The sequence below is a fragment of the Hyla sarda genome, chromosome 11 (genome assembly GCF_029499605.1).
Source record: "Hyla sarda isolate aHylSar1 chromosome 11, aHylSar1.hap1, whole genome shotgun sequence".
Taxonomy (NCBI): domain Eukaryota; kingdom Metazoa; phylum Chordata; class Amphibia; order Anura; family Hylidae; genus Hyla; species Hyla sarda.
In genome coordinates this window covers 326,029-339,909 of record NC_079199.1, presented here as the reverse complement: position 1 = coordinate 339,909, position 13,881 = coordinate 326,029, and the positions used below count along the sequence as shown (strand labels likewise).

General features: G+C 47.3%; 1 protein-coding gene across 4 annotated transcripts in view; it reads right to left on the bottom strand.

The window, feature by feature from the left end:
• The window catches only part of NRXN3 (neurexin 3), a 504,944-nt gene that overhangs the window by 196,800 nt on the left and 294,263 nt on the right, over positions 1-13,881 (bottom strand). For all 4 annotated transcript variants that reach the window (XM_056546700.1, XM_056546697.1, XM_056546699.1 and 1 more), the window contains exons 13-15: positions 9,694-9,813; positions 9,064-9,445; positions 597-787 (exon numbers count right to left, since the gene is read on the bottom strand). In XM_056546700.1, coding sequence (XP_056402675.1) covers positions 597-787; positions 9,064-9,445; positions 9,694-9,813 — 693 coding nt within the window. The remainder of the gene's footprint in view (positions 1-596; positions 788-9,063; positions 9,446-9,693; positions 9,814-13,881) is intronic.

The following is a 13,881-nucleotide window of genomic DNA, read 5'->3' as shown; positions in this document are numbered from 1 at the left end:
ATGACACCCCTCCTGCTGACACTCCTCTGGATGACCTCCCTCCTGCTGACACTCCACTGGATGACACCCCTCCTGCTGACACTCCACTGGATGACACCCCTCCTGCTGACACTACTCTGGATGACAGCCCTCCTGCTGACACTCCACTGGATGACACCCCTCCTGCTGACACTCCACTGGATGACACCCCTCCTGCAGACACTACACTGGATGACACCCCTCCTGCTGACACCCCTTCTGCTGACACTCCACTGGATGACACCCCTCCTGCTGACACTAAACTGGATGACACCCCTCCTGCTGACACTACACTGGATGACACCCCTCCTGCTGACACTACTCTGGATGACAAACACCCTACAGTGGATCACCTACTCCCATTGCATCAGACAACCCTTCACAAGCTCACACCACATTAGACGGTGGTTTATGCTATTCTGCACCATATTTGCTATAATACTCTTCTATTGCACAAGGTATCCTCGTACACACTTCAGCATCACAATCCCCCCCTGGGTCTCCTACTCTTGTAATGTCTTTTTGTATTTGCTCCTTTTTTGCTGCTGCTTATCGTTATGTCATCCACCCGTCCTTACCTTTCAGATCAAGATTTTTGGCTCCATTGATGACCTGGGTGACAGCTTTGGCATCCACCTTCAAGGTGTGGGTGTTGCTGTTGTCTCGTGTGATCACCACATGATGCCACTGGTTGTCATTTAAGGGTCGATCACTGTTTCCTTTGATGACGTTTGGCCCATTTCCAAGATTAAACACATAATGGATATACCTAAGAAAATAGCGCGACTCAGACATTACAGGTCCAGCAGATATCACAGCCCCCCAAACCTCACTGCTGTCCTACTTCTCCTTCACTATAATCCTGAACATTTAGTTGTGACTAGACCCCCACCCCCATCACCAGGCCACCCTAACAGTGGCCCCCCAAGGCTGAGATGAGATGTCTGCAGGAGACACAATCCCTGTACAACAATCATGCATATAGATAGCAGTATACCAGTTCTGGAGTTGGTAACAAGTCCTTTACTCAGTTCACACTAAATGAGCAAAAGATTTTTATGACTCAATTCACACTAGATGAGCAGGTACTTGCAATTTTAGACTAGAACATATGTAAGAGTTTTATTCATATACTCACAAATATTTAAATCATCCGCAGATATGAAAAAATTGTAAAATACAAATCTGCATACACAGCGCCCAACCCGGGTTTCGCCATCAGCTTCTTATATATATAGTAAGGATTTCACCCTGGGGATAGCTCTGGGATCGTCCTTAACTCCGCCACAGGACACGTTTCTACTTCAATCAGCAGAAAACAACAGTTCTTTATGCAAGTCTAGCCCCTTGCCAGCTTTATTAGATAGGTTGCAGGATAAATAAATAAAAAAAACATAACACAGGAACAAACAAAACCCTAGACCGTCCATTCACTGAATACACAACCCAGCGTACCCTGACTATCAACTGGAGGGCTTTTCCCTGCCAGCTAAAACACACGTTTCCTGCAACCTTTTACTCTCTGTTCTCACACAGCATTTGCAACCTCTTGCTCTTTGTGCTAAGACTTCTTGTCTTGTCCACTTCACTGTTGGGGTTATGCACAGCTCGGGCTGTGTGTTCCTCACCAGGACCCCTGCCTACCCCCACAGCCACCTTGCTGTCTTCTGCGGAGAGCCCCAACTATTGTGTCTGACTTCCTTTTAAACACACTTCTCCTTTCTGCTACCTCACAAATTAAGCCACAGGTGGAGGTTTCTCCCGGTTTAGCTAGAGAAATACACCCTTCCCTTGCCACAGTGTCACTAATATATATATCTCTAGCACCCCGAAACAGCCGTCTGCAGATGGGTTTTCTTCCTTTCTGGGGAGGATTCTGACTTGGCATTAATCCCAATTAGCTTCTGAGACTTTGTAACCAAAGCCAGAGCTGATCAGAGGGCATGCAACCTTATATGGTGGTGTGATGAGAAACTTATTTGCATACTTCTTACCCAGGAAGCCCGCGGAGTGCTAATGGACTTTTTGAATCTATGTTTTACATCAGAAGTGGTGCCTCTCCCTGAGGAAAAAACTTCTCCCCTTTTAGCTATATTATATACATACACACACACACACATACCCACAGTATATGTATATTTATTAAAGGGGGTTGCCCAGTAAAAGAAACAGCCTGTGTATAGTGTTAAAAATACAATAACTTACTAATATAATGTTATCAGCAAAGTGCACATATCAGGTATCTTATCCCATACAGATAAATACTTTTATATACTAAATATTGTGTTTCACTTACCATAACCAGAAACTATAATACCAGATAATACAATTTCTTTGTTTCATTCTTTAAATAAAAAGTGCAACTATTTGCCATTAGAGGATGTGTATACCTTTCTTTTTCCCCATACAATTTAATGTCAGGTTGTACAAGATACACAACCTTACTGGTACCAGTGCTCATCTGGCACCTATCGTGTTTCCCTCTTTTAGTCGAGACACCTATCCCCTTTTTTGTTTAAAAAAAATTATGAATTTTGTTCCCAATATTTCAATGTATTATTGGGGTTGCTTAGAGCAACACCAAAAATTGGATAAAGCCATCAAACCATTTTAATGTTATCACCTAATCCCCTTCCGATGTTCCCATCCAATATAATATATATATCATCATAACACATATATAGCATACACTGCTCAAAAATATAAAGGGAACACGTAAACAACACAATGTAACTCCAAGTCCCTGACACTTGTGTGAGATCCCACTGTCCACTCAGGAAGAACACTGATTGACAATCAATTTCACATGGAACAGACAACAGGTGGAAATTATAGGCAATTAGCAAGACACCACCCTATAAAGGAGTGGTTCTGCAGGTGGTGACTACAGACCACTTCTCAGTCCCTATGCTTCCTGGCTGATGTTTTGGTCATTTTTGAATGCTGGCGGTGCTTTCACTCTAGTGGTAGCATGAGACGGAGTCTACAACCCACACAAGTGGCTCAGGTAGTGCAGCTCATCCAGGATGGCACATCAATGAGAGCTGTGGCAAGAAGGTTTGCTGTGTCTGTCAGTGTAGTGTCCAGAGTATGGAGGCGCTACCAGGAGACAGGCCAGTACATCAGGAGACGTGGAGGAGGCCGTAGGAGGGCAACAACCCAGCAGGACCGCTACCTCCACCTTTGTGCCAGGAGGAGCAGGAGGAGCACTGCCAGAGCCCTGCAAAATGACCTCCAGCAGGTCACAAATGTGCATGTGTCCACTCAAACGGTCAGAAACAGACTCCATGAGGGTGTATGAGGGCCCGACATCCACAGGTGGGGGTTGTGCTTACAGCCCAACACCATGCAGGATGTTTGGGGTTTGCCAGAGAACACCAAGATTGGCAAATTCACCACTGGCGCCCTGTGCTCTTCACAGATGAAAGAAGGTTCACACTGAGCACATGTGACAGAGTCTGTAGACGCCGTGGAGAACGTTCTGCTGCCTGCAACATCCTCCAGCATGACCGGTTTGGTGGTGGGTCAGTAAAGGTGTGTATCTACAGAGAGAGCTGGAGGGGAGGGGTATAGCTACTATACATCCTGATCCCATAGAGATAGCAGCAGTATACAGATAGAGCTGGAGGGAAGAGGTTGTGTGCTGCTGAGCTCTCCCCAGGGAGGGGGCATGGCGTCAGATCCAGGAGGAAGTGAAGGGAGTTGGGCTGAGTCATCTGGGAAAGCCCCTGGTCTGGAGCTTGGCCTTCACATGATGCTGGAGAAGGTTCATCTTGTGGAGGTCGGTGTGGGGTTGTGGATGAAGAGATCTCCGCTGCTGTGAGTAGTAAAGTTGCTAATAAAGAAATATTTAAGAAGGAATTACAAGTTTCAAGATTAAGGGATGAAATTAAAAGAGACAGATCCTAAAGAGAAACTGCTGAAATGTGAATGTTTGGATGTTTGTCTGCGGGAGCTCACTGTACTGAGAGAGACCCAGAGGAAAGAGAGTGAGCCCCCCAAAATACAGGACTGGGCCCCACAAATGAGGAGGGAAACCAGGAGACAAGTGTCCCGGAGACGGGAGGTGATCTGTAATAAAGACATTGACTATGAATCTGTGAGGAATATTGTCTTACAAGGCAATGCTGTGAGGATAGGGGTGGACACATCCGGGGAGCCTGCAGCTGTTGTCGCTGAATTGTCGGCACCATGTAATGATATTACATTGAATGTGGAAGAAAAGGGGCAGATAAACACCAGTAATGTTGTATGTGCAGAGCCAGAGAATAAAGGGTTAACTACTAAGGCAGGTGAATGTGCTGGGATTGTGTCTGATTCCCAGGCTGAGTGCAGTACAGCTGAGATACCTGTATCACCAGAGACTGAGACAATCCCTAACAGACCCATCCTGGACTCACAGGCTGAGTGCGCTGCCCCCATGATACCTGAGTGCGCTGCCCCCATGATACCTGAGTGCGCTGCCCCCATGATACCTGAGTGCGCTGCCCCCATGATACCTGAGTGCGCTGCCCCCATGATACCTGAGTGCGCTGCCCCCATGATACCTGAGTGCGCTGCCCCCATGATACCTGAGTGCGCTGCCCCCATGATACCTGAGTGCGCTGCCCCCATGATACCTGAGTGCGCTGCCCCATGATACCTGAGTGCGCTGCCCCCATGATACCTGAGTGCGCTGCCCCCATGATACCTGAGTGCGCTGCCCCCATGATACCTGAGTGCGCTGCCCCCATGATACCTGAGTGCGCTGCCCCCATGATACCTGAGTGCGCTGCCCCCATGATACCTGAGTGCCCTGCCCCCATGATACCTGAGTGCCCTGCCCCCATGATACCTGAGTGCGCTGCCCCCATGATACCTGAGTGCGCTGCCCCCATGATACCTGAGTGCGCTGCCCCCACGATACCTGAGTGCGCTTCCCCCACGATACCTGAGTGCGCTGCCCCCACGATACCTGAGTGCGCTGCCCCCACGATACCTGAGTGCGCTGCCCCCACGATACCTGAGTGCGCTGCCCCCACGATACCTGAGTGCGCTGCCCCCACGATACCTGAGTGCCCTGCCCCCACGATACCTGAGTGCGCTGCCCCATGATACCTGAGTGCGCTGCCCCCATGATACCTGAGTGCGCTACCCCCATGATACCTGAGTGCGCTTCCCCCACGATACCTGAGTGCGCTGCCCCCATGATACCTGAGTGCCCTGCCCCCATGATACCTGAGTGCGCTGCCCCCACGATACCTGAGTGCGCTGCCCCCACGATACCTGAGTGCGCTGCCCCCACGATACCTGAGTGCGCTGCCCCATGATACCTGAGTGCGCTGCCCCCATGATACCTGAGTGCGCTGCCCCCATGATACCTGAGTGCGCTGCCCCCATGATACCTGAGTGCGCTGCCCCCATGATACCTGAGTGCGCTGCCCCCATGATACCTGAGTGCGCTGCCCCCATGATACCTGAGTGCGCTGCCCCCATGATACCTGAGTGCGCTGCCCCCATGATACCTGAGTGCGCTGCCCCATGATACCTGAGTGCCCTGCCCCCATGATACCTGAGTGCCCTGCCCCCATGATACCTGAGTGCCCTGCCCCCATGATACCTGAGTGCGCTTCCCCCACGATACCTGAGTGCGCTGCCCCCACGATACCTTAGTGCGCTGCCCCCATGATACCTGAGTGCGCTGCCCCCATGATACCTGAGTGCGCTGCCCCCATGATACCTGAGTGCGCTGCCCCCATGATACCGGAGTGCGCTGCCCCCATGATACCTGAGTGCGCTGCCCCCATGATACCCGAGTGTACAATAAGTCATAACCAATCCCACTCTGTACAGTATAAGGCCAGCTCCAATATACAGCAGCCAGGGGCCGGTAATCCCACAGCCCAGAGGGACACAGAGACCATCCAGACTGTTCTCTAATGTTACCTGGTCCATAAACCCCACACGCCAAAGAAGGAATGCAGTACGGATTAAGTACACCGGCCCAGAGGAGGGCGCCCCCACAAGGCAGTTCATGGGGAGAGACCTACTTAAGAACTTTATGAAGTTTGATTCCAGTGAGATCTACGCCCTAATCCATGTGCCGACCACCAGGATCTATGACATCAGCTTCAAGCTCCCTCAGAACCTGGACTTGTTCTGGGAAATCTATAAATCCACCAGACACAATGAGATGTGGAGAGATCTGCAGGTCATCCAGCTGTCCAAGCCCCTGACCATGGTGGTCACCATTCTGCTTCAGAATGTGGTGGCATTGGCCGACTTACAGCACTGGCTGAACAGACAATGTCTGGTCCTTAGCTCATCGGATAAGATCTATGATGAAGAAGGGATCTGGAACGGAGGATACAGGGTAAAAGTCCAACTTTACCAGGAACGTGGCGTCACCAGACATCTGCCTCATGTCTTCTATTTAGGATCTGATAGGGGTATCTGCTATTACCCAGGGCAACCAAGACTTTGCCATAGATGTGGGGGCAGACACCTGGCTTATACATAACTTCCAGGAATGCCCCTATGCCCAGCACAACCAGAATAATGCCAGTCCCATGGATGAACCCGAAGAAAATGAATCCTGCGATCTACCTGGGATATCGGATGTACAAGGGGAGCGCAACTCTGAGGTACAGGGGGAGCGCGGCTCTGAGGTACAGGGGGAGCGCGGCTCTGAGGTACAGGGGGAGCGCGGCTCTGAGGTACAGGGGGAGCGCGGCTCTGAGGTACAGGGGGAGCGCGGCTCTGAGGTACAGGGGGAGCGCGGCTCTGAGGTACAGGGGGAGCGCGGCTCTGAGGTACAGGGGGAGCGCGGCTCTGAGGTACAGGGGGAGCGCGGCTCTGAGGTACAGGGGGAGCGCGGCTCTGAGGTACAGGGGGAGCGCGGCTCTGAGATACAGGGGGAGCGCGGCTCTGAGATACAGGGGGAGCGCGGCTCTGAGGTACAGGGGGAGCGCGGCTCTGAGGTACAGGGGGAGCGCGGCTCTGAGGTACAGGGGGAGCGCGGCTCTGAGGTACAGGGGGAGCGCGGCTCTGAGATACAAGGTGTTACTGCCCTAGAGTCAACTTCAGCTGTGCAGCAAAAAACAAGAGACCTTCAGGAGGTGAATCTGCAGGAGGAAGAAGTGTCACCTGTCAGTGAGGCATTAGAGAAGACATCTGAGATACCTGCAGAGGTCTCATATGGGCATTAGGACCCAAATACCTCCAGCAAAGCCATGGAGTGTGATGTGGAGGAGGGATTTCAGATGGTGAAGAGGAAAAATACTTCTTTTGAGTTTGAGTTTTGCAAACATATAAAGTCCCAGGAGTCATCAGCTGTAGAGATCTCACCGGGAAGGTTCAGTGTCCTGGGAGAAGATAATGACGAAATGTGTCCCCCAAGTGTCCAAGAGCAGGAGGAGAAAGACATTGAGGTACCTGTGTCCTCTAAGAATTGGGGGGCAAATGGAAAAGGACTAAGAAAGTGAGGTGGAATGCACCTGAGGATCTGCACCCTTGATGGCAATAGTCTAAAATTCTCTAAAGACAGTATATGAGAATAATGAGAGTGTTAACCCAGATAATGTTTTCTGAAGAAATATTCATGTATCAGCTGGTTGTTCTTTTTTTCTTAATTTGTTGTAAACATATATATTGTGTGTTCATTTTACGAAGATTATTTTCAAATTAAAGATTGTATAACTACTATATGTCCTGATCCCATAGAGATAGCAGCAGTATACAGACAGAGCTGGAGGGGAGGGGTATAACTACTATATATCCCGATTCCATAGAGATAGCAGCAGTATACAGATAGAGCTGAAGGGAGGTGTATAACTACTATACAGTATATCCTAATTCCATAGCGATAAAAGCAGCAGTATACAGACAGAGCTGGAGGGGAGGTGTATAACTACTATATATCCTGATCCCATAGAGATAGCAGCAGTATACAGATAGAGCTGGTATACAATCAGCTTTGAAAGGGTTAGCCACGGATTAGAACATTGTAGAGAATAATGTAATGGGGGAGGGGTTTCCCATGTGAACGGATTGAAGTACCTGCTCATCTAGTGTGTGCGGAGTTATTGCAGAGCTCCGACACGGGCATACTCTTCATTATAGTTGCGGTTGTTTTTATTGTAGGCGGGGTCTATGCGCTGGACGGCTCACCTAGCAGGTTTGTGTGGACTGTTTTGCACTTGATCCACCACCATTATCCCCCCCCATGAATGATGGAGTCTCTACCATTCTCTCTGTGTAACCATGAAGGTTCTCCCCACATTGCAGGGACACGGGGTGATTCGGGCTGTAGGGGTGTATCTCAGACAGAGTCCATTCCCACCGCAGAATTTCCGCTTGCGGAATTCTGATTCAAATGAAAGCCCATAGACTTCTATTGGATTCCGCACTCCCATTCACACTTCTCTCAGACATGTGACAGTAATTCCGAAAGCGGAAATTCAGAAGTGTGAATGGGGATACGGAATTCCATAGAAGTCTATGGGCTTTCATTTGAGTCAGAATTCCGCAAGCGGATATTCTGCGGTGGGAATGGACCCTCACAGGGATGTTGTAATCTTAAAGGGGTATTCCAGGAGAAATTTTTTGTTTTTATATATTAACTGGCTCCAGAAAGTTAAACTTGTAAAATACTTCTATTAAAAAATCTTAATCCTTCCAATAATTATCAGCTGCTGAAGTTGAGTTGTTCTTCTCTGTCTGACAGCAGTGCTCTCTGCTGACATCTCTGCTTGTCTCGGGAACTGCAGAGTAGAAGAGGGTTGCTATGGGGATTTGCCTGAGACAGATGTCATCAGAGAGCACTTAGACCGAAAAGAACAACTCAACTTCAGCAGCTCATAAGTACTAAAAGGATTAAGATTTTTTAATAGAGGTAATTTACAAATCTGTTTAACTTTCCTGGAGCCTGTTTTTTCCTGGATAACCCCTTTAATACAGTAGAGTTTTCTGTAAGGAGCACCTAATGGACTTTCATATGTGAGATCATGCCCTCTACATCTCCCCAGCCTGCTGCAGCCCCCCATTATATCTGCACACACTCCATACCCCTTGACCAGCTCCACCGCGATGAAGTCATTGCCATCTCCGCTGTTGAAGAGAATAAAGCCATCGGGTGAGATGGTCTTGAACTGGAAGAAGAGATGCATGGAGGTGTAGGCCTGCAGGGTCGATAGGGTTAGGTAGCTGGGCTTGGTCCGGAAGGTGACAGGATCAGCGATGATGGGCCGAACACCGAACCGGGCCTTCAACTCGCAGTAGTCAATGTCTCCATTCTTGCAGAGGTCAATGTAGAGCATGCCATTGAACATGAGGCTCTGGAGGTGTCCAATAAACTTTGAGGGCACAGCCGAGGCAAAGCGCTTCTCTGTCATGGAGCCAGTCTCAATGTTGTGGAATTCTAAGCGAGTGTGATCCCCCGCCATGGTACCTGCATAACAAAATCAGAATCAGTAAGGGTTCTTGTCATAAGTGAAGAGAAGACAATGCTAAACCATGAGGAGACAGCAAACACACAGAGACGGCAGGTCGGCTCATATACTGACTATAGGTCACCACCTGGTGGCAGGAAACAAGAATGCAGGAAATCAGAAAACCCTTCCACCACCCAAATATCCCAGACACCAGTATAATCCACACGATATAGACCATCAATGCCCACAGGTTCTGTTGTCTCACCTTCTGCCACATCATCATCCACAGTAAGTTTAAGGGTCTTCCCACGCCGGACCACTCTGACCGTGTGCCACTCATTATCATTCAGCTTCTGCCCCGCATAAAGCGTCTCAGGCCCCTTACCTAATATACGGTGGAGAGAGGTGTTACTGTCACATGACTGACAACCTGCACAACATCAGCGCTGCACCTCACACTACTATATAGACTGGAGAGTATATGGCCAGGGATCTCCTGACTGGAGAGTATATGGCCAGGGATCTACTGACTGGAGAGTATATGTACTGTGCAGGGATCTATTGACTAGTGAGTATATGGCCAGGGATCTACTGACTGGAGAGTATATGGCCAGGGATCTACTGACTGGAGAGTATATGTACTGTGCAGGGATCTATTGACTAGTGAGTATATGGCCAGGGATCTACTGACTGGAGAGTATATGTACTGTGCAGGGATCTGTTGACCAGTGAGTATATGGCCAGGGATCTACTGACTGGAGAGTATATGGCCAGGGATCTACTGACTGGAGAGTATATGTACTGTGCAGGGATCTATTGACTAGTGAGTTTATGTACAGGATCTTCTGACTGGAGATTATATGTACAGGGATCTACTGACTGGAGAGTATCTGTACTGAGCAGAGATCTATTGACTAGTGAGTATATGTACAGGATCTACTGACTGAAGAGTATATGTACTGTGCAGGGATCTATTGACTAGTGAGTATATGTACAGAATCTACTGACTGGAGAGTATATGTACTGTTCAGGGATCTATTGACCGGTGAGTATATGGCCAGGGATCTACTGACTGGAGATTATATGTACAGGGATCTACTGACTGGAGATTATATGTACAGGGATCTACTGACTGGAGAGTATATGTACAGGGATCTACAGACTGGAGAGTATCTGTACTGTGCAGAGATCTATTGACTAGTGAGTATATGGCCAGGGATCAACTGACTGGAGAGTATATGTACTGTGCAGGGATCTATTGACTGGAGAGTATATGGCCAGGGATCTACTGACTGGAGAGTATATGTACTGTGCAGGGATCTATTGACTAGTGAGTATATGTACAGGGATCTACTGCCTGGAGAGTATATGTATAGGGATCTACTGATAGGATATTATATGTACTGTGCAGGGATCTCCTGCCTGGAGAGTATATGTACTGTGCAGGGATCTACTGACCGGAGAGTATATGTACAGGGATCTACTGGCTGGAGAGTATACATACTGTGCAGGGATCAACTGATTGGAGAGTATATGTACAGGGATCTACTGGCTGGAGAGTATATGTACATGGATCTACTGACTGTAGATTTTACATACTGTGCAGGAATCTACTGAGTGGATATTATATATAATATGCCAGGATCCACTAACTGGAGAATATATGTACTGTACAGTGATCTACTGACTGGAGAGTCCATGTACAGGGATCTACTGGCTGGGGAGTATATGTACTGTGCAGGGATCTACTGACTGGAGAGTTTTTATGTGATCTACTGATTGAAGAATATAGATACAGATCTACTGACTGTAGATTTTATATACTGTACCGGAATCTACCGAGTGGATATTATATATAATATGCCAGGATCTACTGACTGAAGATTATATATACTTTACAGGGATTGACTGGAGATTATATACTGCAAAGGGATCTATTGAGTGGATAATATATATACTGTACAGAGATCTGATGACTGGAAGTTATATATACTGTGCAGGGATCTACTGTGTGGATATTGTATTTACTGTACAGAGATCTGATGACTGGAGATTATATATACTGTGCAGGGATCTACTGAGTGGATATCATATACTGTACAGCGATCTACTGAGTGGATATCATATACTGTACAGGGATCTACTGAGTGGATATCATATACTGTACAGAGATCTACTGAGTGGATATCATATACTGTACAGGGATCTACTGAGTGGATTTCATATACTGTACATGGATCTATTGAGTGGATATCATATACTGTACAGAGATCCACTGAGTGGATATCATATACTGTACAGGGACCTACTGAGTGGATATCATATACTGTGCAGGGACCTACTGAGTGGATATCATATACTGTGTAGGGACCTACTGAGTGGATATAATATACTGTACAGGGATCTACTGAGTGGAGATTATATATACTGTACAGGGATCTGCTGAGTGGATATCATATACTGTACAGGTATCTACTGAGTGGATATCATATACTGTGCAGGGATCTACTGAGTGGATATTATATTTACTGTACAGGGATCTGCTGACTGGAGATTATATATACTGTACAGCGATCTACTGAGTGGATATCATATACTGTACAGGGATCTACTGAGTGGATTTCATATACTGTACAGGGATCTACTGAGTGGATATCATATACTGTACAGGGATCTACTGAGTGGATATCATATACTGTACAGGGATCTACTGAGTGGATATCATATACTGTACAGGGATCTACTGAGTGGATATCATATACTGTACAGGGATCTACTGAGTGGATTTCATATACTGTACAGGGATCCACTGAGTGGATATCATATACTGTACAGGGATCTACTGAGTAGATATCATATACTGTACAGGGATCTACTGAGTGGATATCATATACTGTACAGGGATCTACTGAGTGGATTTCATATACTGTACAGGGATCTACTGAGTGGATATCATATACTGTACAGGGATCTACTGAGTGGATATCATATACTGTACAGGGACCTACTGAGTGGATATCATATACTGTACAGGGATCTACTGAGTGGATATCATATACTGTACAGGGATCTACTGAGTGGATATCATATACTGTACAGGGACCTACTGAGTGGATATCATATACTGTACAGGGATCTGCTGACTGGAGATTATATATACTGTACAGGGACCTGTTAACCAGATATTATCAGTATGGGATCAGACAGCGCTGATTGTACGTGTTCGATGTAAGATTCCTTTAATACGGCATCCAATAGTCCAGTAATTCAGATAGTCCAGCCCTTGTTTCTGGCACAGAACTGGCTAAAAATCTTCTCACACCGGAAAACAGAGCAAATAGAAGAATTAGAGACTATTGTGAATATGACAACAAGACGACAGCAGCAGATTATTATTATAGGACAATGAACACTAGATTCATATGACTGCGCGTCTACTCCGCGTCCGGCTGATAATCTGGAATGATTGATAATGTGGCACCTCTATGTCCTATTGATCCCGGATTAAAGGAATTAAACAAAGAACAATATAATCTAATCAGGAATTGTCCAGCACACATCTATATACAATATACATCACATTATGCCAGTTATCAATCATTTTATCACCTTCCTCCATAACTGCTGTACAGGTATCAGGGGCCACTCGTCCCCATCATCATGTCCCGGCTCCGGGCTCGCTTCTCTATGTGTATTCTGCATTATTGGGGGGTGTACAAGCCTAGGGGTTTAGGGGTCAATTTGTTTAGAAATAAAAACTAAAATCTCCTCCTAGCAATTTATGGCCAATCCAGTGAGATGAATGGGCACCATATGATGCATCATTTCACCTGTGCATCCAGAAGATGGCGCTCCTGTGTCAGGACCCCCCATAGCAGGTTCGGAGAGTTAGACTGATAGAAACTGATAGTACTCTAATAGTCAGCAGGTTCTATCATTTCTAGGCTGCCCAATCCGGACTCCAGGTTACATGATCTGCTGACCCCCCCCCCCCCCCATTTCATCCAATTGCTTAGTAAGCACAGACCGAAAGGGGCCTGTCATGGTGAGGACAATTGTAGACTTAAAGGGACCCTGTCATGGTGAGGACAATTGTAGACTTAAAGGGACCCTGTCATGGTGAGGACAATTGTAGACTTAAAGGGGCATGTCATGGTGAGGACAATTGTAGACTTAAAGGGGCCCTGTCATGGTGAGGACAATTGTAGACTTAAAGGGGCCCTGTCATGGTGAGGACAATTGTAGACTTAAAGGGGCCCTGTCATGGTGAAGACAATTGTAGACTTAAAGGGACCCTGTCATGATGAAAGCACACAGTGTAGTAGTCTCTGATGACTGGAGGACCACTTTATACAACACAATAGAAAGCTGCACATGGTACCATGATTACTTACAATGGACGACATAAGAGACTCGGCACAGTAGGGAATGGATCTAGCATCAGGTTAAGGTC